This window comes from Lepus europaeus, chromosome X, assembly GCF_033115175.1.
Source record: "Lepus europaeus isolate LE1 chromosome X, mLepTim1.pri, whole genome shotgun sequence".
Classification (NCBI taxonomy): domain Eukaryota; kingdom Metazoa; phylum Chordata; class Mammalia; order Lagomorpha; family Leporidae; genus Lepus; species Lepus europaeus.
In genome coordinates this window covers 69,147,568-69,174,745 of record NC_084850.1, presented here as the reverse complement: position 1 = coordinate 69,174,745, position 27,178 = coordinate 69,147,568, and the positions used below count along the sequence as shown (strand labels likewise).

The 27,178-nt window shown below is 37.2% G+C and overlaps 1 protein-coding gene across 1 annotated transcript in view; it reads right to left on the bottom strand.

The window, feature by feature from the left end:
* The window catches only part of LOC133752666 (uncharacterized), a 381,981-nt gene that overhangs the window by 21,528 nt on the left and 333,275 nt on the right, over positions 1–27,178 (bottom strand). The window contains exons 19-20 of the mRNA XM_062183055.1: positions 25,220–25,293; positions 15,428–15,499 (exon numbers count right to left, since the gene is read on the bottom strand). Of these exons, the coding sequence (XP_062039039.1) occupies positions 15,428–15,499; positions 25,220–25,293 (146 nt within the window). The remainder of the gene's footprint in view (positions 1–15,427; positions 15,500–25,219; positions 25,294–27,178) is intronic.

The window sequence follows — 27,178 nt, the reverse complement described above, 5'->3', positions numbered from 1 at the left end:
TGGAAAGATTTAGTATTGACATTTTGTTAATTGTTTTCTCTATGTCTTGTAGCTTTCCTCCCTCCTTTCTTCTCATACTGCATCCCTTTGTACTTTGTAGATATTTTTTTGTTGTAACAAAAATGTGGTGGAATGAGAAGGCCATGCCAAGATGGCCGCTGGCAACAGTCAGCCTGGCAACAGGCTGTGATTGGATGGTTTCGGAAACCACATGACACTGAAGTCTGCCTGGCAACAGGCTGTGATTGGATGGCCTCAGAAACTGCCTGGCAACAGGGTGTGATTGGTTAGGGCATAGACCGCCCCTTGACCGGATTGGCTGCCTTGGCTATATAAGCTGTTGTAGCAACTGAAATAAACGAGTCTGCAGGCTGCTTGCCTCAGGCCTGCTTTCACCCGACTCTCGGGGTCTGTGTGGTGACTCCGCACCTCTTGCCCCCACCACACTCTTCCTCTCAGAAATGAATCCACCACAACATCTGGTGCACCAACTTGACTGAGAGACAGCATGTTGGACTCGGCAAGGTCCCCCCTGGATTTCGGCAAGTAGGCCCCTTGGTGTTTTGTGTGCTGTTCGGTTCTGTGAGGGTGAGCACAGAACCCCCTCCTACGCCCCTTTCCTTGTCCTTGTCCTCGGTCTAAGTGACCCCAGGTTAGGCACACGCCACCCAGAAGCGCAATGCCGCTTCTCGGCTCCTCCTTTTATTTTCGGTTCAACCGGTGAATTCACATAAGGGACTGATCATCCCAGAATTCGGAACCAAGTCATCTTCCCTCACTCGAGAGAGGTGACACTCCGGAGACACCGTGTGGGCATATGGCCTTGACCTAACGAATCAAGGAAGTCCCCCACTAAGCACAGGACATACGTACAATCTGATACACCACTGTCTGTTCGTCTAAGGTAGGGAACCCCCTGCATAATGCCATCAACCAGTGAGGTGCTAGGAATTTGCATTGTTATGGCAGCAGTGCTGTGCGTGTCTTTCCTTTGGCTAGAGTTGGCGTCACGTGCCGCTCTTAAGTGCTCAAACATGGGAAAGATACCCCCCTCTCAGAATCCTGCACAGATTACCAAACATGGTGAATCTGTGAGTGATAAGAGCCTGTCACTCCAGGTCCCTGTATCACAGACAACAGTTGCTGACTTAGAGAGCTCTGACAGTGAAAATGCCTAGTCAGCCACCACCCAAATACCCATGGGATGAACTTAGACGACCTCGAGGCAATAACCCATGTGAGGTCATCCCATCTGCACCCAGTGAGGATCCCCACATTTGTGGCAGTCCCCAGGCACCCCAGGCTCTCAGGGAAGCTGCTAGACCCCATCCCACCTGCATGTTTGCCGTTAATGTAGGAGTGGATGCAGAATTCAGGCCCTGGATTCCAATGCCCATAAAAAGGCTTCTGCTAACCAAGGGTTGAGGATATGCTTGTGTCTTTCCAGAGAATGCGGGACAGCCCATTTGGGTACCAGCCAGAAACATCAAGCCTGCAACTGACAGCCAACCAGAACCAGCTGAACAAGACTGAGAGTCCGCCTTGTTAGCAGATGCACCTGCCCTATCAACCTACCCAGAGAAACTGCCCATAGCCACATCTGTTACTGTTTTATACCCCACTAGCTCTGGTCAGCCACTCGAATGGCCCATAGCCTGTGTGCAGTCATGCCATTCTTGATTACCACTATTCCTCATTCCTACCCCCATCTGAGCAAGCACTCTTATGGTCTCCTGTTTTGAGTGCTGGTTAGTCAACGACAGGTAAGATCCCCTGGGGGACAACCTAAGACAGGCACAGCTGCGTATGGAGACCACATGGAAATGGGATCAAAAATGGTATAGCCAAGAATCATGCCTCCCGTTGCTCAAAAATAAACGAAAAGGGGGAAATGTGGTGGAATGAGAAGGCCATGCCAAGATGGCAACTGGCAACAGTCTGCCTGGCAACAGGCTGTGATTGGATGGCCTCAGAAACTGCCTGGCAACAGGGTGTGACTGGTTAGGGCATAGACCGCCCCTTGACCGGATTGGCTGCCTTGGCTATATAAGCTGTTGTAGCAACTGAAATAAACGAGTCTGCAGGCTGCTTGCCTCAGGCCTGCTTTCACCCAACTCCCAGGGTCTGTGTGGTGACTCCGTACCTCTTGCCCCCACCACACTCTTCCTCCCAGAAACGAATCCACTGCAACATTTCGCTTCTCATTTCATTTTGTAAGTGTTCTGTAAATATTTTCTTAATGGCTTTCATTGCAATTGGATAAAACACCTTAAAGTTATGATATTCTATTTTAAATCAATAACAATTTAATTTCCATCACAAACAAAAGTTCTAGTACTATACAGCTTCATATTGATCTTTTTGTTATTGATACCAAAATTGTGCCTTCATATTAAATATCTATTAACATAGATTTATCATTTTAAAATATTTTGTCATTTAAAACTGTAGAAAAATTGAAAGTCAATTTATGCCCCCCCAAATTACATTAATATAAATTTTTCTAGTCGTCCATGTATTTACCTTTACCAGAGAACTTTATATTTTCATGTGGGCTTGTTATATTGCCAAGCATCACTTTCTTTCACTTTAAAAGTCTTCCTTTAAATGGCATAGAAAATTAATTAATTAAAAAAAATTATGTAGGATCTCTGTCTTTAATGTTCTGTACACTGTTATTTAATGCTATAACTAGTACTCCAACAGTATTTTTTTTTCACTTTGTGATGCTATATGGGGGCAAACTGTTGAAATCGTTACCTAATATATACTAAACTGATCTTCTGTATATAAAGAGAATTGAAAATGAATCATGATGTGATTGGAAGGGGAGAGGGAGCGGGAAAGGGGAGGGTTGTGGGTGGGAGGGAAGTTTTGGGAGGGGGAAGCCATTGTAACCCATAAGCTGTACTTTGGAAATTTATATTCATTAAATAAAAGTTTAATTAAAATACAAAAAAAAGTCTTCCTTTAGTATTAGTATTACTAATGATAGTAAACATTATCAGGTTTGTCTATAAGAGAAGCTCTTAATTTCTCCTTTAATTTTGCAGGGTAAATTTCCATATACAATACTCTTGCTTTACCAGCACTTGTCCTCACCCTTTTGGCCTCCAAGGATTCTGCTGAGAAATCCACTGCTAATCTTATAGAAACTTTTTTTGTTTGTGAAAAATCACTTTTCTTTTTCTGCTTTCATGATTCTTTCTTTGTTTTGACTTCTGACACTTTGATAGCTTGATTATGTTTCTGCATTTGTGTGTCTTCTTTGATTTATTCTTGATGTAGTTATTAGAACTTCTTGACTCTATGTCTCTTTCTTTCCTATCCCTCATCTTTGTGAAGTTTTCAGCCTTTATTTATGCTCCTTCCCTTTTCTCTCTCTAGTTTCCTTTTGAGATTGCAATAATGAATATATTGATCTGGTTGATAATTATATCTCTTAGACCCCTTACTCAATCTTTTTTCTTTTTTGTTTTTGCTCCTCTGACAGTTATTTCAATTCATCTGTCCTGAAGTTCACTAATATTTTCTTCTGCCTGAATGTCTTCTGTTGAACCTCTATATTGAATTTTTCAGTTCACTTTTTGCATTCTTCAGCTTTAGAAGTTCTATTTTATTCTTTTTATATAGCTTCCACCTATTTTTCACACTGCCATTTTGTAAATGCATAATTTTCCTAATTTCATTTAGCTTTACCAGAGATAAATGTGTTTTCTTTTATCTTCTTTGGCATATTTTTAAAATATTTATTTATTTATTTAAAAGTCACAGTTATGCAGAGAGAAGGAGAGGCAGAGAGAGAGAAAGAGGTCTTCCATCCTCTGGTTCACTCCCCAATTGGCCACAGTGGTTGGAATTGCACCAATCTGGAGCCAGGAGCTTCTTACTGGTCTCCCATAGGGGTGCAGGGGCCCAAGAACTTGAGCCATCTTCTACTGCTTTCCCAGGCCATAGCAGAGAGCTGGATCGGAAGTGGAGCAGCCGGGTCTCTAACCGACACCCATATGGGATGCGAGCACTGCAGGTGGCGGCTTTACCCGCTATGCCACAGCACTGGACCCTTCTTTGGCATATTTATTAAGACAATTTTAAATTTTCTGTCAGACAGCACCTAGATATGTATTTTTTAGGGTCAGTTTCTGGCATTTTATTTCTTTAGTCGAATGTGCCATGTTCCCCTATTTATTTGTAGGCCTTGTATTTATGTGTTTAGACCTGGGCATTTGAAAAACCAATTACCTTTCCCAGTCTTCACAGATTACTAGAGATTCTAGGGCCTCTGATACTTTTCCTGTGGATATCTCTTTTCTGAGCTTGTGTGTGTATCTTTAGTGCCCTCATATTCCCTAAAAAACTTGTTACTGATTTTTCTCAGAAGCCTATAGTGTCTTTCTCCTGTGCCTCTGCCTGTGTAACTGTATCTCTAATGCCTAGTGGTTATCTGTGATGTTTTTGTAGCTTCCAAACAAGGCGGCCCATCCCCTCTGTGCCTTAAGTCAGGCAAGGCAGTTTTCAATTCCTCAGGAAGTCCCCAGAATAACAAGAATATTGAATATATGGTTTACTCTTTTGTTTCCAACTGAGAGAGGATTCTATGTGTGAAAAGTTCTCTGCTAGTTTTCTCCTAGTTGTGCCACAGAAGGTTGGATAGGGGAGGGGCACTAGCATACATGCAAAAGTCCATGGTTTCTTTTCACCCTTTTCACTTAACTTGCTTCTCAGTTTTACATTGATCTAGGTAATGTAACTTCTCAACTAATCTCTCAAGTTCTGAGCAAAGGTAATCCAGTGCATATATTGTTACTAAATCAGTGTGTTTGTTGCAGAGCAAGAGCTTGAAGCTTTGTAGTTCATCATCTTGCTGATATCATTCTCATTGTTTTTTAATGTTCATCCAAAATTCGACTTAGTCATGATGTATTATTTTTGTACTTATATATTCCTGAATTCAATTTGATAAAATTTCATTAAGAGTTTTCACATCCCTGTTCATAAATGATAGAGAATTGAGAACCCAGAAATTAATCCACTCACATACAGCCAACTGATTTTAGATAAAGTTGCTAAGAACATATACTGGAGAAAGGATAGTCTTTTCAATAAATGGTGCTGGCAAAATAATAATATATCTGTAGAAGAATGAAATTAGATAAACCTAATTAGATAACCATACCTCTCACTACCTACAAAAATCAACTCAAGATGGATCAAAGACTTATATGTAAGACCCAAAACTGTGAAACTGCTAGAATAAAACATAGGGGAAACACTTCAAGACATTGGTGTAGGTAATGGCTTCTTGGATAAGATCGCAAAAGTATAAGCAACAAAAGCAAAACTAGACAAATGGGATTATGTCAAACTCAGAAGTTTCTGCACAGCAACGGAAAAAATTAATGAGTGAAGAGTCATCTGACAGAATGGGAGAAAATATTTTCAAGCTACTTATCTGACAAAGGATTAATATCTAGAATATATTAGCCACTCAAAAAACTCAACAACAAAAATCACTACCAATCCAGCTAATAAATGGACAAAGGACCTGAACAAAAATTTCTCAAAATAAAAATTATAAATGGGCAAAAATTATATGAAAAATGCTCAATATCACTAATCATCAGGGAAATGCAAATCAAAACCACAATTAGATATCACCTCACCCCTGTCAGAATGATTATTATCAAAATGACAGAAAATAACAAATGCTGGTGAGGATGTAGAGAAAGGAGAATTGTAATATACAGTTGGTAGCAATGTAAATTAGTACATTCACTGTGGAAAGCAGTTTGCAGATTAAAAAAAAAAAAAACTAGGAATAGAACTGCCATATGACCCAGCAATCCCACCACTGGGTTTATATCCAAAAGACATGAAGTCATTGTTTCAAAGAGATAAAGACATGAAGTCATTGTTTCAAAGAGATACCTACTCCAACATGTTTATAGCAGCACTTGTTTGAATAGCTAAGATATGGAATCAACCAACCTATCCAACATCAGATGAATGGATACAGAAAATGTGTTAGATAAACCCAATGGAATATTATTCAGCTATAAAAAATGAAATCTTGTCATTTGCTTATTAAAGATGGATAGAACAGGAGGGTATCATGTTTGGTGAAATAAGCCAGACTTACATAAATATCACATGTTCTCCTTTAAATTTGGGAGCTAAAATGATAAAAAAAAAACAAACCACAACTCATTCTATAGATAGAAGGATAAAAGTTTGGATTAAAAAAGGGTAAAACTGGGTATAATTTATTAATTGTGATAAATATACTAATATAAAGTTAATAGGGAAAATGCGATGAGAGATTTATGAGCACTCATTGTATACTATGTCACAAATTTTGTTTCATAAATTTAAAATTAGTAATAAAAATTAAAGATTTTTGGCATTTCTGTTCATGAGGCTTAGTGGTTTATTGTTTAACGTTCATATCTTGGTCTGGTTTTGGTATGAAGGCGATGTTGGCCTCATAAAATTTTTCTGGAAGAGTTTCTTTCAAATGGAAGATATTTCTTCTTGAAATGTTTAGAAGATACCAGTGAAGCCAGCTAAATCTGGAAATTTTGTTGTAGTAATTCTTTTTTTCCTCTACAAATTCAAGTTCTCTAATAGATGTAGGATATTCATATTTTCCATTTCTTTTTGAATGAACTTTTATAGTTTTCCTATTTCAAGGAAGTTTTCAAATTTATTAAGTTGTTAAGCATAATCCATCATTATGGTTTAAATATTCATATATATTGGTATTAATTCCTGATATTGTTGATTTGTGTCTTCATTGTTTTTCTTTCACTAACCAATTTTATTGATCTTCACAGAGAACCAGGTTTTGGTTTCATTAATTTTCTTTCTTTCTATTTCATTTATTTTCCATCTTATCTTTATTATTTCCTCCTTTGTGATTAATTTAGGTTTTTACTTCCTTTCTTTTTAGTTTTTTTTTTTTAATGGTGGAAGCTGAGGTTCCTGAGTTGAGACTTTTCTTCATTTCTAATAGGAATTCATCTACCTAAGTATTTTTTTAGTGGTATCATGTAAATATTGATATCTTTTTATTTCATCCAATTCAAAATACTTTCTAATTTTCAGTTTTATTATCTTTGGCTCAAGGATTATTTATAAGTTATTTAGTTTTGAAATATTTGAAGATTTTTCCAACTATGTTTCTGTTATTTATTTATTTATTTTTATTTACATTGTGTCCACAGAAAACAATTCTATGACTCAATTTTTAAAAATTCTGTGAAACTTGTTTTATTGCAAACAGTAAGGAGATATTGATAATAATTCCATGTGTATATCATGCATTTTGAAATTTCATTTTTAAGTACCTAAAGGGTTAGGACCAATATATCTTTTTTATGAGTTTGTCACTTTTCATAAATTGATGATTTAAACCTTTTAATTTGCTTTGGCATGATTTACCTTATTCCATTCATTTACTTTTAACCTAATTGTGTATAAAGAATGCCTACAACTCATCAATAACAAGATACCTAGTCAGTAACCTAGTCTGTAACTGGGCAAATGAGTTGAATAGACATTTCTCCAGAAGTCAAATTCACAATATCTAGCCATCAATTAAAAATGACAGCATATGCAAATAAATGGTAAAATATGATTCTTAAGAAAAAACAATCAAATCCAACTGAGAATTCATACATGTTGTAATTAGTAGACCCAAATAAATATTGCCTGCAAGAAACTCTCTTTATAAATATAGGAAATCTTCACAAAATTCATAAAAAATGTATTTTCCAAGAAAAACTATGCATGGATTTGAAAGTTTTTGCACCAAAATAAATTTATCTTTTACTTCCATTTTTCTTTATATATACTAGGTAATAACTCCTTATTAGACAAATTATTTACAAATATTTCCTGTGATTACATAAAGTTGCCTTTAATCTTGTTAATTATGCCCTTCGTGAACAAAGGCTTTTAAATTTGTATCATCCTATTTGCTTATTTTTGCTTTCATTGCCTGTGTTTTAGATGTCATATCCAAGAATTTTTGCCTTAAGTTTTGAAATCTTCCCTTTGTTTTCTTCTATAAGTTTTATATTTGAGTCTTATGTCTAGGTCTTTAATCTGCTCATGGTGCAACTAATATCTTGGTCTGGTTTTGGTAAGAAGGCAATGTTGTTTATCATGGAGTAGTTATAGACTTTCTGAGTTTACTGTGGAGTTTACCATGGAGTAGTTATAAATTTCCTGAGAGATATAGAAGTAATTTAATAAATTAAATACAACAATATAAAAAGCTGCTAAATAAATGCAAATAATCAAGTCTTTGTCTACATGTACCAATAATTCTTCTATTTTGATTGAACTTAACATCAGATTGGTCAATAATTAATGCATGTAAGTGGTTTTTCATATAATTCGTCTATTTGTAATTACGTCTATTTATTAAGCCATCATCAATTGTGGTGTTTAAAAAAATTGGACAACTTATTGGTAGAGAACAATATGAATATTTCTGGTTCTAAGACTGAGAGAGTTAGAACACCCTGAGTGTCATTTAATTCTAAAACATGAATTTGAGAAACTATACCTTCATGTTTTTATTTAGAGTAACATCCACAGTATTTATTCTGTGGTCTTGTATTTTTTTTTTTTTTTGACAGGCAGAGTGGATAGTGAGAGAGAGAGACAGAGAGAAAGGTCTTCCTTTTGCCGATGGTTCACCCTCCAATGCCCGCCATGGGCGGCACACTGCAGCTGGCGCATTGCGCTGATCCGAAGCCAAGAGCCAGGTGCTTCTCCTGGTCTCCCATGTGGGTGCAGGGCCCAAGCACTTGGGCCATCCTCCACTGCACTCCCGGGCCATAGCAGAGAGCTGGCCTGGAAGAGGGGCAACCAGGACAGAATCCGGCGCCCCGACCGGGACTAGAACCCGGTGTGCCGGTGCCACAAGGCGAAGGATTAGCCTATTGAGCCGCAGCGCCAGCTGGCAGTTTACTTATATTCTAGGTGTTTGGTGATACAAGAGCTCCGATTTTTTTTTTATATTTATTTTTTATTTTTATTTGAAAGATAGAGTTACAGAGAGAAGTAGAGACAGAGAGAGAGGTCTTCCATCCTCTGGTTCACTCCCCAGTGTCAGCAATGGCCAGAGCTGCGCTGATCTGAAGCCAGGAGCCAGGAGCCTCCTCCGGGTCTCCCACACGGGTACAGGGGTCCAAGGACTTGGGCCATCTTCTAGTGCTTTCCCAGGCCATAGCAGAGAGCTGGATCGGAAGTGGAGCAGCCAGGACTCAAACCAGAGCCCATATGGAATGCCGGTGGGCGCTTCAGGCCAGGGCTTTAACCCGCTGCGCCACAACGCCGGCCCCTTTTTATATGTTGCTTCATCATCATGTCTGATTCTTTCCTTAATTGCCAGAATATTTTTCATCATGTATTAAATACAAAAATAAAAATTTATTAAGGTATCTTCTACCGCCTTACTGCTACAAGAATGTAATAAGAATTTTTAGCATAGAGGGTCCCAGTGACTAAACAAGCTTTACTCACAGGGGACAGTAGCTTGTACCTGTAACTTCCAACTTATTTTCTGTTTTACTGAGAGGAAAATTATCATTGACCTTTAAAATTGAAAAAAAGATGCAGACATTCTATAATGATTTCATATATCCAAACAAGTCAACTCTTAAAATCAATTGTAACTGCTACAGTTGCTAAGTCTTTATAAGTAATGCCACTCAGAGATCAAGTACTTGCTCTGATTTGTTAATTTAATATGATTCTGTTCACTTTTCATCCAATATCTAATTAGATTTGTGAGATAAGTAACAGATGAACTTGTCTCAGATGTCCTAACCATTGGCGACTAAACATGACTATCCATGTTTTTTTTATATGTGTGAATCTTTCTTCTTTTCTATGTGAATGACAGGATTAAAAACAAACCCGTAACTCTGTCAACTCTATGCAGAGTATTACTTCTCTAGCTTTAAGTTTAAATTGTTCTGTGTAATTAATGAACAATATTAATAATTTTGTATTACATAATGTTCAATGGTAAATACTATATTTTACTGAAAATATTATGCACCGTCTTATTAAAAATGATATTCATGAAGCAGACAATCTGAGTTGATTATACAAAATCTTAAGTATTCTAATAGAGGTTGCCAGATTTAGAATACATAGTTAATCCAGTGTCTCAGATTTCATATCTATTAAAATGAAGAGATGAATACTCTTATATAATTACATTTTATATTTTTGGGAGGTGAAAATCATGCTGGTTATGTTTTATATTAAAGTAAAATCATTTATTTTATAAGCCTTTTCTTTTTAGATATTAATGTATAACAGCTTAGATCACAGAAACTACATTAACTTAAATGACAATTTAGTCATGATTTTTTAAACTCAGTGTAGTTGGAAATTTATATTTATTAAATAAAAGTTAAAAAAATAAATAAACTCAGTGTAGTTTTATTCACCAATTAGTACTATTTTCAAATTATGCAGTCTCCACTTTCAAAATAAAACAAATTTATTCTCAACTATTTAATCTTCATTTTTTCAGTTGTGTATTTAAAATTAATTATAATATTTCTTTGTAGATAAAGGTTTATTTTAGTTTAAACAATTCTATATTCCTCTTTCACTTGCCCATTGAAAGTCACTAATTTCAGACCTTTTTCAAAGAAAATATGATAGACTATAGTTACTTATTTTTAACTAAATGAGACAGGATCAAATTTTAAGTTACATAAAATTCCTGGAAAAGGGTTAAGAACAACTTTAGGTTCTTGTTTTATATTTCAATATACTAACTTGCATATTTCAAATTCAACCAACAAAGATTTATCATAGATTAATTCTCACATTTCTTCAACTAGAAGAGAAAATAATTTTGATTGCAAGACCAAAACATCATTAAGATTCTTTGACTCTATCATAATTTTAGTACTGGCTTTCTGACGAAGGAATGCACTCACTTAGCTTGTGCTTGCTCACTGAAGGTTAAGGAGAATGAATGAATCATCTTGGCTTCTGCTTTTGCTTTGAACCATTCATATTATATCCGCTGTTATATTGCTATTAGTGCCAATAGCAAATGTCTCAGGTTTAGTTCCCTTATTGAGATTGAGTGCAATGACACATTTTAACACACACACACACACACACACGTATATCATCTCAAAAGTCTTTAACATATTTAACTCTTTCAGAACACCTTGCTTCCTTCCACATAAAGAAAATCAAGAGGCCAACAAACATGATCACTCTTAAATCCCACCCCTTCTGCAAACTTGCCTGCATCCATAAACCCATCCACACTTCTTTTACTCCTTTTTAAAGTTATTTACCCATATATGTCCTGTCCTCGTTCTCATTCCCTTTCGCCCCACTTTGCTTTATCAGCTGCATCTTTTATCAATGCATCTTTAATCCCTTCCTCTCTACTGATTCCTTCCTATGAGCTTGTAAACATATTCATATATTGTCCCATATATAAAACAACAACACTCTACCTTTAATACTGATTTTCTCCCAGATGCTAAACAGTCTTCTTACTTTTCTTCTTAATGGAATAGAACACATTTATTGTTTCCATGTCAGCGTACCCTTCAATATCTTTCCAGGGGGTTTATAGCTACACTTAGCATTATGCCCTTTCCTGGGAATATTCACACGGCCTCTCTGATACTGTCAGAATTTTATTTTCTTCTTGTAACAAGTTATTACTTCAGTGCTGTCAAGAAAGAAATTATTTTTTCCTCAAGACAGTAAGAATGTTTTTGTGCTTTGGTCTCAGAGGCATAAATTATAGACAGTAGCATTGTGACAGGATTAAATTCAACATAATTAAAATTGAGAATAGGCTATATAAACTCACTAAGGGAAGAACAACTCTTCCTTCTGGCATGTTGAATACAAATGAAAGCAATTTTCCTTTTGAAATTGTAGGTATTTTAATTTAATTTTAATTTAAATTAAACATGAACATAAAGTCCCATTATAGTCAAAGGCTCATTTATGATGCTAGTCAACACACTTTAAAATCTGTGTGGTGTATTTCAAAATATCAATAACCTTTTGCCTTCCCTAATTGGAATTAATGTTTTATAGAGTATACTTCATTTTATTTTGGAATTTATTATGTATTATTATTATTCATGTGGAATAGTTTTGTTACAAAAGGAAAAATGCATCCATCAACTTTCATAGAGACCATGCTTAATACACAAATGGATAAAATATTATCTACTCAAAAGGATGACAAGCTTTAAACTAACTTGTGGCTCACAACTATAGTCAGCTTATAGATAGCAGAATAATCAAGATAAGCAAGAAACGATTTGTCAATTTTCTCACCCATTCTTTTAAAATTCAAGTCAATGTATATAAAACTATTCGGATAATACATATTTAATCTTCATAGAAAGCAATGTTGGCCTGCAAAACGCAGCCCAGTATCCACTTCAATCAAGGCAATTAGTTCTAATCATTCTTCAAGGCTTTCCAACAACATAGGACACTGGTATATAGAGTACTTTCTTGCTCATTCTATCGCCTTAAATTTCCATGAAAGTGTAGTGATTATTGATGAATGCTAAGTTAATATATTGTGTAAGAGGTCCAAAGCTATCATGGTTTTTAGTTTTAAATTGAGAAACACAACAAAATGGATATCAGCACTAATTTAAAATATTTTTTGTCTAAAATAAGGCACATTTTAGACCAGAAAATTTTGTGTTAAAGGATATGGGGTTTTAGACTTACATACACAAGTATTTACATATATTATCATACTAGAGCCAGTATCTTATATGTAAATAAGTTAGAGGTACAAAAACAACCCCTGCTTCATTAAATGAAACATATTGCCTTCCTTAAGGATAAAGTAGTGCATATTGGCTCAACTTCAAAAAGTTCATGAAAATATGTAATTAAAATATGTTTATTTTGGTACAAAAAATTCTGAAATCCACACATACCCTTTTCTTTTTTTTTCTTTTTTCTTTTCTTTACTTTCTTTTTTTTTTTTTTTTTGACAGGCAGAGTGGATAGTGAGAGAGAGAGACAGAGAGAAAGGTCTTCCTTTTTGCCATTGGTTCACCTTCCAATGGCCGCTGCGGCCGGCGCATCGTGCTGATCCGAAGCCAGGAGCCAGGTGCTTCTCCTGGTCTCCCATGAGGGTGCAGGGCCCAAGCACTTGGGCCATCCATCCTCCACTGCCTCCCCGGGCCATAGCAGAGAGCTGGCCTGGAAGAGGGGCAACCGGGATAGAATCCAGCACCCCAACCGGGACTAGAACCCGGGTGCCGGTGCTGCAAGGCGGAGGATTAGCCTGTTAAGCCACGGCGCCGGCCTACACATACCCTTTTCATCAATAGATTTCTTTTACTTATTTGAAAGGCAGAGTGACAGAGAGACAGGGAGACACAGGGAGAGGTCCTTTATATTCTGGCTGACTCCCCAAATAGCAGTAACATTTGGGGCTGGGCCACACTGAAACCAGGCGCCAGGAACCCCACCAAGTCACCCACATAGGTGGTAGGGGTCCAGCTACTTGGACCATCTGCTGCTTTCCCAGGCACATTAGCAAGCAGCTGGATTGGATGTGAAGCAATCAGGACTCAAACCAGTTCTCCGATATGGGATGCTGGTGTTCACAGGAAGCAGTTTAACCTGCTATGCTATAACACTGGCCACTTTATATGAGTTTTTTGAAGATGAATGGACTTAATTTTTTTGTATCAAAATAAATTTATCTTTTGATTCCATTTTCCATTAACTTTTAACAAATCTGCATTAGTGAAATATTTGTATGTTTTTTATGGAGTTCAGTACCATATTCTAATACACAGCATAACAAATCATATATACAGCATAAACAAATCATACCAAGCAATTAGTCTTTCCATTTTCTTTACCACAGATTTTTTTAGGTATTCTCATGCACTGTCTGCTGCAGAATTCTTCTTCTTCTTTTTTTTTTTTTTTGACAGGCAGAGTGGACAGTGAGAGAGAGAGAGACAGAGAGAAAGGTCTTCCTTTTTGTTGTTGATTCACCCTCCAATGGCCGCTGTGGCCGGCATGCTGCGGCCGGCACATCGTGCTGATCCGAAGCCAGGAGCCAGGTGCTTCCTCCTGGTCTCCCATGTGGGTGCAGGGCCCAAGGACTTGGGCCATCCTCCACTGCACTCCCGGGCCATAGCAGAGAGCTGGCCTGGAAGAGGGGCAACCGGGACAGAATCCGGCACCCCGACTGGGACAAGAACCCAGTGTGCTGGTGCCGCAAGGCGGAGGATTAGCCTATTGAGCCGCGGCGCCGGCTTTGCTGCAGAATTCTAAGAGTGTATCAAATAATTATGCTATAATAGCACTGCAATTCTACCTACTTTTCTGGATTTTCATTATTTCTAATTTGCAGGCCCTCCTCAGACATTAAATATTATCATTCTTCGGTGTTCTCACTCTTATGCTCTTTCCCTTATCAGATGTTTTCAGAATCCTGGGAACATCAGAATCATCTTAATCACCCAGAGGCTTGTTATATAGGTAAATTCTCAGCTCCCAAATGAGACCTATTGAATCATAAGTTCCTGGGATGGACACCAGCAATTTATGTTTTTAATGTGCCCTCCACTTGATTCTGATGTGCACTCAGGTTCAGGAACCACTGTCTTAGCTGCTTCTCATGGATGACTATAGCTTCAAATATGACACCAATGCAGATGACTCAAATTATACCTCCAACTCCGTACTTTTCTCTGAGCTCTAGACTCAGAGGTACTGCCTATTTGAAGCCCACAATTTGTCTCAAAGGTACACCAAACTTTACATGGCCAGACTAAACTGACAATCTTGTCCCTTTATCTTTCATTATTCCCTATCCCTCTGAAAATAATAACGAAATCCGTCTTATTATGCAATCTAGAAACCTAATTCTTGACACTTTCCTCTCCCTTAATTCCTATACCCCAGTGTGTTGGTTTTATGCACAGATATCTTGAATATGACTGCTTGTTTTCTTTTTCACTGCCACCACTCTAACCTACATGAGCTTTTTCTTATCTATCTCTTCACAAATCTCCTCAATCTCTTCTCTATCTGATCCAGTCACTTCTGAAAAGCTTTTAGTTGCTTACCTTTGTTCTTGAAATAGACTAAATTTGTTAGCTATTGGCTTATATAAGGACTTCAAGTTCTGGTTGATACTTGCTGATGTAGCCTCATTTTAAGTCATGCTACTCCTTCCTTTCCACATTTCAGCACACAGGTTACCTTTCAGTTCATCTTCATTTCCCCAACTACACTAAGTTGTACTGAAATAATTTTTTTTAAAAAGCCATTGTTTTATCTGGACCTAGTATGGTCCCTGACATACAATGAATGCTTAATAAATATATATTCAATGAATGTATGAACAGGAATGACTTACTAATTCATCTCATCTGAGCACTCAGCAGCAAAATAGAAATTCTTGATTCTTGCATGAGTGGCTTGAAAAGCACTAGAGGAAAAAGACAGAAAGCAGAGAATTTAGTTTTCTTTTTAACAACCATTGAAGCATTTAGTACTATAACCCCAAAAGGGTCATAGCAACCATCTAGAACAAACTTCGTTTTGCATATAAGTGAACTAAAGTTCAGAGAGATTAAGTGACTTGCCAAAGGTAATATGTTAATGACAGGACAGAGATTTAATTAGACATTGATTTTAGTCCATTATTCTGAGAATGTTATGTTTGTTTATTAGAAGATTAAGAAATCTCTTGTTTTAAAATGAAATGTCATAGTATGAAAGGGATGAATATGATATTTAACAATAGCTGTATTTTTAATCATATTATATTTCTATAGAATGATGAGGTTAACTTTCTTTCAAATGACAGTATTTTTCAGTTTCAATTGGCACCTGCACACATAGGTAAATATGGCTGTCCTCATTCCATGGGATTTTGTATTATCAAAAGCAAATTATCTATGCTTATGGAATCTATCTATCAATCCATCCATCCATCCATCCATCCATCTCTCATCTATCATATATATATATATCATCTATCTATATCATTGTGGGGGAGAGGGAGAATTTGTACTGATATTTTTCAGTAGCAATATAAGATGTATTCTAATAGAAAAAAACATTGTTTTTGTTTATTATCATCTATTTCTGAAGATCATATCTCCCTTACTTCACTCAAGTGATTGTTCCTTTGAGATCAATTGTAATTGCATGTGAGCACAATCCCAATGTCTTGTCTCCTACTTGCACACTAGGGATTCATGCACTTAAATGTCATTAAAATTAACAGTAAGTTCTACATGAACCTTCAATTCATATGTGAATGCTTTCCTTGGGTTCAAATTTTCATAAATAAATAAATACTCTCTAGAGGAAGAATGACAGAAATTCAGACAATGTACCAATATTTTTTAAAAAGGTTTGGCAAGACAGATACCTCCAAGGACATCTATTTCAATGTAATTAATATACTAGATTGTCACCTGCAATATTAGAAGATTTATTTGTATTTTTAAATTTTATTTTTTAAGAATTTTTTAAAATTTATTTTGACAGATAGAGTTAGACAGTGAGAGAGAGAGACAGAGAGAAAGGTCTTCCTTCCTTTGGTTCACCCCCCAAATGGCCGCTACAGCCAGAACTATGCCCATCGAAAGCCAGGAGTCAGGCATTTCTTCCTGGTCTCCCATGCAGGTGCAGGGGTCCAAGCACTTGGGCCATCTTCCACTACCCTCCCGGGCCACAGCAGAGAGCTGGACTGGAAGAGGAGCAACCGGGACTAGAACCCGAAGCCCATATGGGATGCCAGCGTGGCAGGCGGAGGATTAACCAAGTGAGCCATGGCGCCGGTCCCTAGAAGATTTTTTTTAAAGGTTACATTTCTGTTTTGATCAAAAGCTGAACTTATGTATAATACTTAAGATAATTTTTTAAAGTAAATACAACGCTGCTTTTGATCATCTCCCTAATAACTTAAGCTCTGAGGGGCTCTCTAGTGAGTATTACAAGCCACTTTAAAGTGTGAAAATTTGTTATTATCCATTTCCATATAAGAACAGTTTTGTGGGTTTTTTTTTTTTCTGTAACTGCCCTGTTCCTATAGTTGCACTTCACTGTAGAAAGGAAGGAGAATGTTGACACTAATATTTGTTATTAGGACATTACTCTCAGCATTGTGTGAATTCCCAGTTAATTCAATACAATTTATTTTAATGTGTATACACACACACACACACACATATATATATGTTAAATGGATGCTATATACTAGACACCTAACAACTCTAACATTTATCTGTAATGTAGAATTGATCAGGAAAGTATAGCACTAAAATTTTTATGAATCTGTAAGTATATATAATAGGTTAAATAATGGGACCAGCTGTGGTATAGTGGGTAAAACCACTGCGGCGCTGCCATCCCATATGAGCACCAGTTTCAGTGCCAGTTGCTCCACTTCTGATCCAGCTCCCTGCTAATGCACCTGGGAAAGCAGCAGAAGATGGCTCAAGTGCTTGGGCCCCTGCACCCATGTGGGAGACCCAGAAGAACTCCTGGATCCTGACTTTGGATCGGCCCAGCTCTGGCTGTTGTGGCCATTTGGTGAACTAACCAGCAGATGGAAGATATTCTCTCTCTCTCTCTCTCTCTCTCTCTCTCTCTCTCTCTCTCTCTCTCTCTCTCTTCCCCTCTTTCTCTAAAACTCTTTTTTTAAATAAATAAATAAAAAATAAGGTAAATTAAAATTACTTCCTTGAAGGGAGGCCTTAATTTTTCTTTAATTAAGGATTATATATACACACATCCCAGTAACATGAGTTGGAGTTAGGAACTCAACCTTTGGAATCAATGAGGCTTGGACTCAACTCCAGACTTTGGCAGTTACTAGCTGACTGACCATGGGCAAGTTAATTTAACTGCTCAATCTTCTCATCTGTAAAAGTACAAAAATGCCCCCATGAAGTTGTAGTGAGTATTAAAGGACACAGTGTATGGATAGTGCTTAGTACACAGTACCTGGCACAGAGTATGTGCTAAAGTAGGTAACAATAATCATGGAATTTTAGCAATCAGAATTTTTCCACTACTTTTTAAGGACAGCAATGTTACATAAAAGACTATTAATTTATCAGTTCAGGAATGTCATTCATTAATTCAAATTGGTTTTAAGTCTTCGTATAAGCTTCTGTTTATAATTCTTTGAAATGCTCAAGAATAACTGCCATACATTTAAATTAGGCTATGAGCTTTCCATTAAAGAAAGAAAAGGCATAGAGGAAACACTAATCACTTTTCCCTCTGCCTCTGTCATTTACCTAATTCTGTAGGATTTTCCCTTTCTGTCTTTTAAAGATTGATTGATTGATTGATGATTTGAAAAGCAGAGCAACAGGAAGGGGGCAAGACTGAGAGAGAGCGAGAGTGAGAGAGAGAGAGGGAGAGAGAGAGAAATTTTCTTTTCACTGGTTAACACCCCAAATGACTGCAACGGCCATGTCTTTTGTGGTTAGTAACTTAAATTTCCTTTTACTGCTGCCTTTTTAATTTCTGAAGCTCTCTCACCAGCCTGTGATAGGGATGCTATACAGTTACCTGTATACTCTGTGATGAATTTTTTGGGTTGAGGCTTTTATCTAGATGAGTGCTCATTTATTCAATTTTAGAACAAGTTCATATAGTATATTTGTTGGAATATCTTAGTTTTCTTCTTGTGTGCAGTGATGGAAAGAACTTTAAGCAGATTCTCTCTATTTGCTTAAACGAAATTACTACAGAGCTTCTGTTAATATAATTCTGCTTGTAAGTTTTCAGGAAATAAAAAATGATCCTTTAATATTACTTGAATAAAGTTTATGCCTGAAATTTCTTCAAATTTACTTCCTTTATTAATGTATCTCATGATAAAGGATGGGATATGGGGGATAAGGCTAACGCTGTGGTGTAGCAGGTAAAGCCGCAGCCTGCAGGGCTGGTATCCCATATGGGCATTGGTTCGAATCCCTGCTGTTCCACTTCCAATCCAACTCCCTGCAAGTGCGCCTGGGAAAGCAGTGAAAGATGGCCCAGATCCTCTGCACCCGCATGGAAGACCCGGAGGAAGCTCCTGGCTCCTGGCTTCGGATTGGCCCAACTCCATCGCGTTGTGGACATTTGGGGAGTGAACCAGTAGATGGAAGACCTCTCTCTCTCTCTCTCTCTCTCTCGTTCTATCTCTATCTCTATATCTCTGCCTTTCAAATAAATAAATATTTTTTAAAAGAATGAAATATAGAGATAGAAAATGATTTTATTTTGTTCTTAGTTTGCACATTCCAAATCAGAGGAAGTTGTTTAACAATATCCATCAAGAAGGCTTATCACAATTTGGCAAATAATAGGGTTCCTAGTTCATGTGCATCACTCACTGACCTAACCTTTTGAAGCCTAGCTTTTTTGTAGAACAATTCCAGTAAGCATTAAAAGCAACTTAAAGAGCCAGCGCTGTGGTGTAGGGGGTAAAACTGACGCCTGCAGTGCCAGCATCCCACATGGGCGCCGGTTTTAGTCCCGGCTGCTCCACTTCCAATCCAGCTCTCTGCTATGGCCTGGGAAAACAGTAGAAGATGGCCCAAGTCCTTGGGCCCCTGCACCCATGTGGGAGAGCCAGAAGAAGCTCCTGGCTTCTGGCTTCGGATCAGTGCAGCTCTGGCCATTGCGGCCAATTGGGGAGTGAACCAGCAGATGGAAAACCACTCTTTCTCTTTCTGCCTCTCCTTCTCTCTGTGTGTAACTCTGACTTTCAAATAAATAAATAAATCTTTAAAAAAAGAAAGCAACTTAAGGGGCTGACACTGTGGCATAGTGGGTTAAGCCTCCGCCTATGGCACCAGAATCCCATATGGGCACAGATTCAAGTCCTGGCTGCTCCTCTTTTGATCCAGTTCCCTGCTATGGCCTGGGAAAGCAGTAGAAGACGGCCCAGGTGCTTGGGCCCCTGCACCCGCGTGGGAGACCCAGAAGAAACTCCTGGCTCCTGGCTTTGGATTGGCTCAGCTCTTGCCATTGCAGCCATCTGAGGAGTGAACCAGCGGATGGAAGACCTTTCTCTCTGTCTCTCCCTTTCTCTGTCTGTAACTCTACCTCTCAAATACATAAATAAAATCTTAAAAGAAAAAGCAACTTAAAGCACAAAACAATTGCATAGAGCAAAACAATATTATTATGTAAGTACTTCTATAGCTTACGCTAATATAAAAGACCATCTTCTGGGCAAATACACAATTAAACAGTACTTTCCTCAAAAATTCTGCTTCCTGCACAAGCATTGGCTTATCACATAAATACATCCTCCTATAATTTACCTAGTTCTGGAATCCAAAAGAAAAAAAGGTTTTGCTACATCAACAACAATGGACCTTTATTACTCAGCAATTTTCTTCTTATGCATTCTGTGCCATTAGGTCAAACATTTGATGCACAGTATTCATTAATCTTGGTGTGAACCTGTTTGACTTTGTTGCTACTAAAACAAAGAAAAAAAATCCAGTGACTCATGTAAGGATACACTCTGTTCAACCACTTTGTATTTAGAACAAATTCAGTGAATGTTCTTTTTTTCAGTGTTTCAACATCTACATAGTCAAATTTTTTAATGTCTCAGTGTCCCTATTTCATAATTTTAGGTATTTTACAACACTAAGTTCTCAAGCTTTTGTTTTCCATAATACATATAAATTTGCTGTAAGGACTTATCCAAATACTGAATGTCTATTAAAATAGAGGAATTCAGCAATTAGGTGATAGCCCAGCAATGTAAACCCACAGTTACTCTTATAGTTTAAGGTACTCGGGGTGTTTTCAAAAGGCAAATGGAATTAGTATGTTAAAAATTAGATACAGGCAGGTATTTGCCCTTGCAGTCAAGATGCCCACATCCCATATTATAGGACTTGGGTTTGAGTCCTGACTCCATGCCAGATTCCAGATTCCCGCTACTGCACACCCTCAAAGGCATCAGGGGATGGCTCAAGTAATTGAGTTCTTGCCACCCACATAGGAGACCTAGACTGAGTTTCTGGCTCCTGGTTTTAGCTTGGTCCAGCCCTAGTTACTGCAGGCATTTGGGGAGTGATCCAGTGGAGCAGATGGGAGGCCTCTGTCACTTTCTCCCTCTGTCTCTCTGCCTCTCAAATAAATAAATAAAAATTTTAAAGATTAGATAGATAATTCAACATAACATTCTAGCTCGAAGGTTTGTCTTATAAAAAAATTGGAGTTGAATAAAACAACAGTAAGATAAATAGGGGTATCTCAGTTTATGCAAATTATCAATTAAAATATGCTATAATCCTTGCACTAAATGTATTTTCAAAAGATGTGTGTCATTCCTATGTATATCTGTAACATAATTTTAACTGAGAAATTACTTTGGAAATATTTTGTTTAAAAAAGCTCACTTTATAAAAAAAAGTCTGAAGTAAGGATTATGTTGTAACTATTTTATCATGTGAATTGTCAATTTGTAAATTACCTGTTTTAAAATAAAAATTCTGGCCAAGATTATGTTGTGGCGGATTGAGCTGGTGCCTGCAATGCTGGCACACCATATAGGCACTGGTTAGAGTACTGGCTGCTCCACTTTCAATCCAGCTCTCTGCTAATGTGCCTGAGAAGGCAGCGGAAGATGATCCAAGTGTCTGGACCCCTGCACTCATGTGGCAGACTAGAGGAAGCCCTGGCTCCTGGCTTCTGCCTGGCCCAGCCCTGGCTGCTGCAGCCATTTGTGGAGTGAACAAGCGGCTAGAAGATCTCTCTCTCTCTCTCTCTTTCTCCCTCTCTGTGTGTCTCTCCCTCTCTCTGTATTTTTACCTTTCATATAAAAATATTTAAAAAATAAAAATTTCTATGTATTAAATATGTATACATTCAGAGACTTTTTTTAAAAATATTTTTTATTTATTTATTTTTTTTATTTTTGACAGGCAGAGTGGACAGTGAGAGACAGAGAGAAAGGTCTTCCTTTTGCCGTTGGTTCACCCTCCAATGGCCGCCGCGGTAGCGTGCTGCGGCCGGCGCACCGCGCTGATCCGATGGCAGGAGCCAGGTGCTTCTCCTGGTCTCCCATGGGGTGCAGGGCCCAAGGGCTTGGGCCATCCTCCACTGCACTCCCTGGCCACAGCAGAGAGCTGGCCTGGAAGAGGGGCAACCGGGATAGGATCGGTGCCCCGACCGGGACTAGAACCCGGTGTGCCGGCGCCGCAAGGCAGAGGATTAGCCTAGTGAGCCGCGGCGCCGGCCTACATTCAGAGACTTTAAAAACCTGAATAGAAATACTTTCTTCCCTACAGTTGCACAATATTAATATCATAGAATCAATATATTTATCCATTTATAAAGTCTTTGATTGTATGGTACTTTAGTTGTAACTAATTTTGACTTTTGACTTTCCTTAAACATTTGTGTCAAGAAATTGAGATCTTTTCAATAGTAAATGGTTTGTCATCTCTGGTATAAGAATATATGTGTGTGTGTGGGGGGGTGTGTGTGTCTAACATAAAAGCAATGTGCTTATTCTATTTTTAGCTACATATCCTCACTTAATCCTATTGTTGACATAAAAAAGGAAGCGAATCCAAATTAGAGGATACAAATGGAGCAAGTAATCTCCACGAGTTCTCATGTGGGTCATTTGAGCAATACACATAGGGAATATTTGAGAACTGTGAGACAGTATGAGATCTCTTAGTGTTCCCAATGTAAATTATGTAGTTCATTTTCCTTACATAGACTTAAATATATACCATGGAGGACAAAATATCCCTCAAGAAAGGTAATAAAGAGTCTGGCACCATTTTTGATATTTATCTACTAATAGTTTGCAAGCTCTACTTTCTTGCCTGTCCCTGTTCTGCTGGCTGCTTAGCACCAGCCTCAGCGCCTAACCGCCAGAAAAGCTAAGCCACTCTCCCTTCCCTGCTCTCTCCAGCTGTTTTTGGATCAGCTTGGGAGACCTGCCTTGCTTTCTCCAGAAAGCCACATTATGCAAATAATAAACACTTTCTTATTATCCTGGTGTGTGTGAGTGATGTGTTGACATACATTTAAACCAATTTCATGAGTGGATGGATAGTGATTCATTCCATCCCTGTGAGGTGAGCATAATAAGAAACACTGCTTTCAAAGGAAAGATTTATTTCTAACCAAAATATAAAGGAATATAGTACTACAACTGATTTAACAAGTCCTGTAATGATTTGATTTGTTTTCCAAACCCAAAAGAATAGGTAAGAAATGTTCTAAAGAAATAATCTGATGGTATCCACTAGATGGCAGATTCCAACTTTTATTCCCAAGAATAGACTGAAACATTTTCAGAGCAGGGAGCCATATGTTAACAATATACATGGATTTGAGGGTAAATCATTAAGAGATGGGATCCCTAAGACAGTTTATTCTTTTTATCACCTCGTGAATCACTAAAGGTAGAAAGTGACCTGGTCTATTGAGTTGCTTATCTCCCATTTGAATGTAGGGTTGGTTTTCTGCCTTCATCTGTGTCATTGATAGATAAATTACTACTACCGCACAGGCCAGATGTGGAAAAATTATGCTTTGTTTCAGGGCAATACCTGACACACTCTTAAGTCCACACTAACAGAAAGTTATGCTATCTTACATTTGTAAAGTTATGTAAGAGGGCAGTTTACTTCTATTTACTTAAGACTTGAATATTTAAGCCTCCAGGTGGCAATTATGGCATGTTCCTCAAGAGAAAACATTTCATCTTATTAGATAGTTTAAGTTCTCCTGCTTCAACTTAAACACATATTTTTGTAATTTTCAAATTTCCAACTGTCTTTGCACATTATTTAAAAAAAGTTACACTTGATAATTACATCACTCTACCACTAAACCAAATCACTTTCTATTTCTTAAACATTTACTTATTTATTTATTTGAATGAGTTACAGAGAGGCAGAGGCAGAGAGAGAGAGAGAGAGAGAGAGAGAGAGAGAGAGAGAGAGAGATGTTTTCCATCTGCTGGTTCACTCTCCAGATAGCCTCAACAGTAGGAGGTTAGCTGATCCAAAGCCAGGAGCCAGGAGATTCCTCCAGGTCTTCCACATAGGTGCAGGGGCCGAAGGACTTGGGTCATATTCTACTGCTTTCCCAGGCCATAGCAGAGAGCTAGATCAAAAGTGGAGCAGCTGGGACTAGAACTGGTGCCCATATAGGCAGCAGTTTTACTTTTACCTGTTATGCCACATCGCCGGCCCATCATTTTCTTTCTTTCTTCATGGAATATATTTTTATATCCCTTAGCTTGGATTTATTTCTCTCCCCCAGACCTTTCCAAATATCTTCTTTTCTTATTAAGTGTGGTAAAAAAGATACACAGCAATAAGAATCTGACTAATATACAGGAATTCCAACATCTAGTAATTTATAATTTGCTTTCAATGTCTCCTATATATATAATGACATTGCTCTAAGACCTTAATTTTACATCACTGATACATACCCTGAATGCATAGCATTGGTTTGTTTTCTGCTATTTAATGGTGGTAGATTTTTTTTTCTTTAAGTTATTGGACTGGGTTAATTTCTTTAAACATTGATAGAATCACTAACCTAATTGATCAAATATATTCTAGAATATTAGCCAGAGCAGAAGCAGGAATCATTATATTTTATTTCAATTAATTTCATGGTTTCCTGTAAGCCCTCAGTTTATAGAACTAAGCTTATGTATGTGGCTTTATTAGGTCAACAAAAGGAGAGGGAGCAATTTGATGCTGACTGATTCTCCTTCTCTTAAACTTGCTGATTATTTTATGTGTGCAGTCTTTCATTGTAGGAATCAGACAACAGGAAGGATAATGCATCATTTAAAGAGCATTGTAGAATGGTAGTCATTGTAATACAGAAAAAGACTTTGTGAAAAACATTATAATTCTCTACCCAAAGGAAGATAACAGGTATGATCAATATCTAAATAGCTAAAGTGAAGGAAATGTGATAATTTGAAATATGTTAATTTGAAAGTACTAGAACTATTTTGTCAGTATTGTGAAATCTATTAGTTATACATTTCAGGCACAGTATAATATATTTCAAAGGATCAGGAATGTGACCATTAGGAAATATAAAATTATTTGTCTTGAACTATTTTTCTATTGTATAGTGCTGATTTGGACCCTAAACTTAAGGATCTGCTACCACTTACTGGTTTCTTCTGCAATGAGGAGCCAGGTCAATTCGGAATTCAGGTAGGTATATAAAGCCATCAGCCTTGGTATCCTACGAAAAAATGAGAAAAGGAAAAAATGAAAGACTGTAAGGAAAAGGCTTAGAGATAATTAGACCTTGAAATGAAGAGCCAAGAGCCAGGTCAACAGGATGGTAATGAACAACATTTTTCTAGTTTGCTTGCTAGAGAATGCAGATTTGCTAACATGCACTTCAATAAGCTTTCTGCAAAGCGAATGGACCGTGCATTTATTAAGTCAGCAATGATGACATCAAACTCTTATGTTAATGATTTTAGAGTTACTTCAAATATGCAAATAGCTTTCAACATCATTAGGGCATTCAAAGCAGACAAACGATTTATCAACAAAGGCCAGCAAGACAATGGTTACAGCAACATTTACCGCGTTTCTAAGTTTTAAGTTGTCTAATATAGAATGGCAGTTATGTATACTAATTATTTTCAATTCCAGAGCTTTTCATAAATATCTAATAATGAAATTGCTAAGCAATTAGCATATGGGCATCAGAGAATACTATTTGGAATATGATCTTTATCACCCCATGTCTTTCTGGTCTTACCTTTCTCTCCCTCTCTATGGTATTACATGCAATACATCAAATTTCTAAGAAAGTGTCATGAAATGACACAAGATTGGACATCTCTTAACTTACTTATAGAGCTCAGTAAGGTCGGCTCATTGTCATTCTACCAGTGCTTACCAAGTCACTTATTCTTTCTGAGTCACAATTTCTTTAAGAATAAAAAAGTGGAACAGATTACAGATGTTTATAGCATGAATTACAATTCCCAATAGAAAAATTCTATAGAAGTATTCAAGTTATATAAAAATATAAACCTAGTGATGACTGAATTGAAAAATCAAATCAAAATCTCAAACATTTAATAATGATAAGACAAAAGGTCACTTGGAAAGATACTAACAAAAATAGATATATCTAAAAAGCCACCCGAATTTTGATTCAGCTTGTATCAAGCTAATTAATTTTAAGAATATTTTGTCAATGAAATGAAAACATAGTGGATAGAATTTACTATTTCTCTGTTTAATTTGGACAGGGATAAGCTGTATGATATTAATCATGTGGGGTTACAAAAATAATATGAAAATATTTGATATTTTATAATTTCTTCAAAAACTTGCATTTGAAATAAAACATTTCTCACATTGGTACCCAAAGAGGGAAGAGGAGATAAATAGAAAGTAATATTTATTAAGAACTTATGTGGCAGGCACTATGCAAAGAAACTTTACATATTCTCTTATTTAATCATCATAATTGTTCATTAATTCAACCAATATCTATACATTATGCCAGGTGCTAGGGATAAATTGTTGAAGTGTTAAAGATGGGTATGTATTGATGAGAGAGACAGAGAGAGAAAAGAAGAGCCATGGGTGGTGGTGGGGAGATAGACATCAATGCTAGAGTCACAAAATAAAATGTAAAATTGTAAGTGTACTAAATGTTATGAAGGAGAAGTACATGATACTATGAGAGCTGGTAAGAACTAATAAGTTGCTCAAAGGGGTCAGGATATGCTTCCCTAAAGCAGTGATGCATTCAAATGAGATCTGAAGGAAACTAGGCATTAACCTGGTGAGGAAGTCATGCATATTATAGGAATATTGAATGGCAGAGGCAAAAAATTCTGTGGAAAGATGCAGCACAGTACATAAGAAGAACTAAAAGAAGGCCAGTGTAGCTGAAATGTAAAATACACAGAGGTGCATCATACAAGATGTCACTGGAGAGGATCCAGGCAAGGCCTGGTAGTTCATGTTAAGGGTGTGTGTGTGTGTGTGTGTGTGTAAGAGTAATGGGAAGTTACTTACATCTTCTAATGAAGATAGATAGGAAAGTTTAATGAAATGTGATAGTTGTGAAATGATCAAATCTATATTTTTTAAAA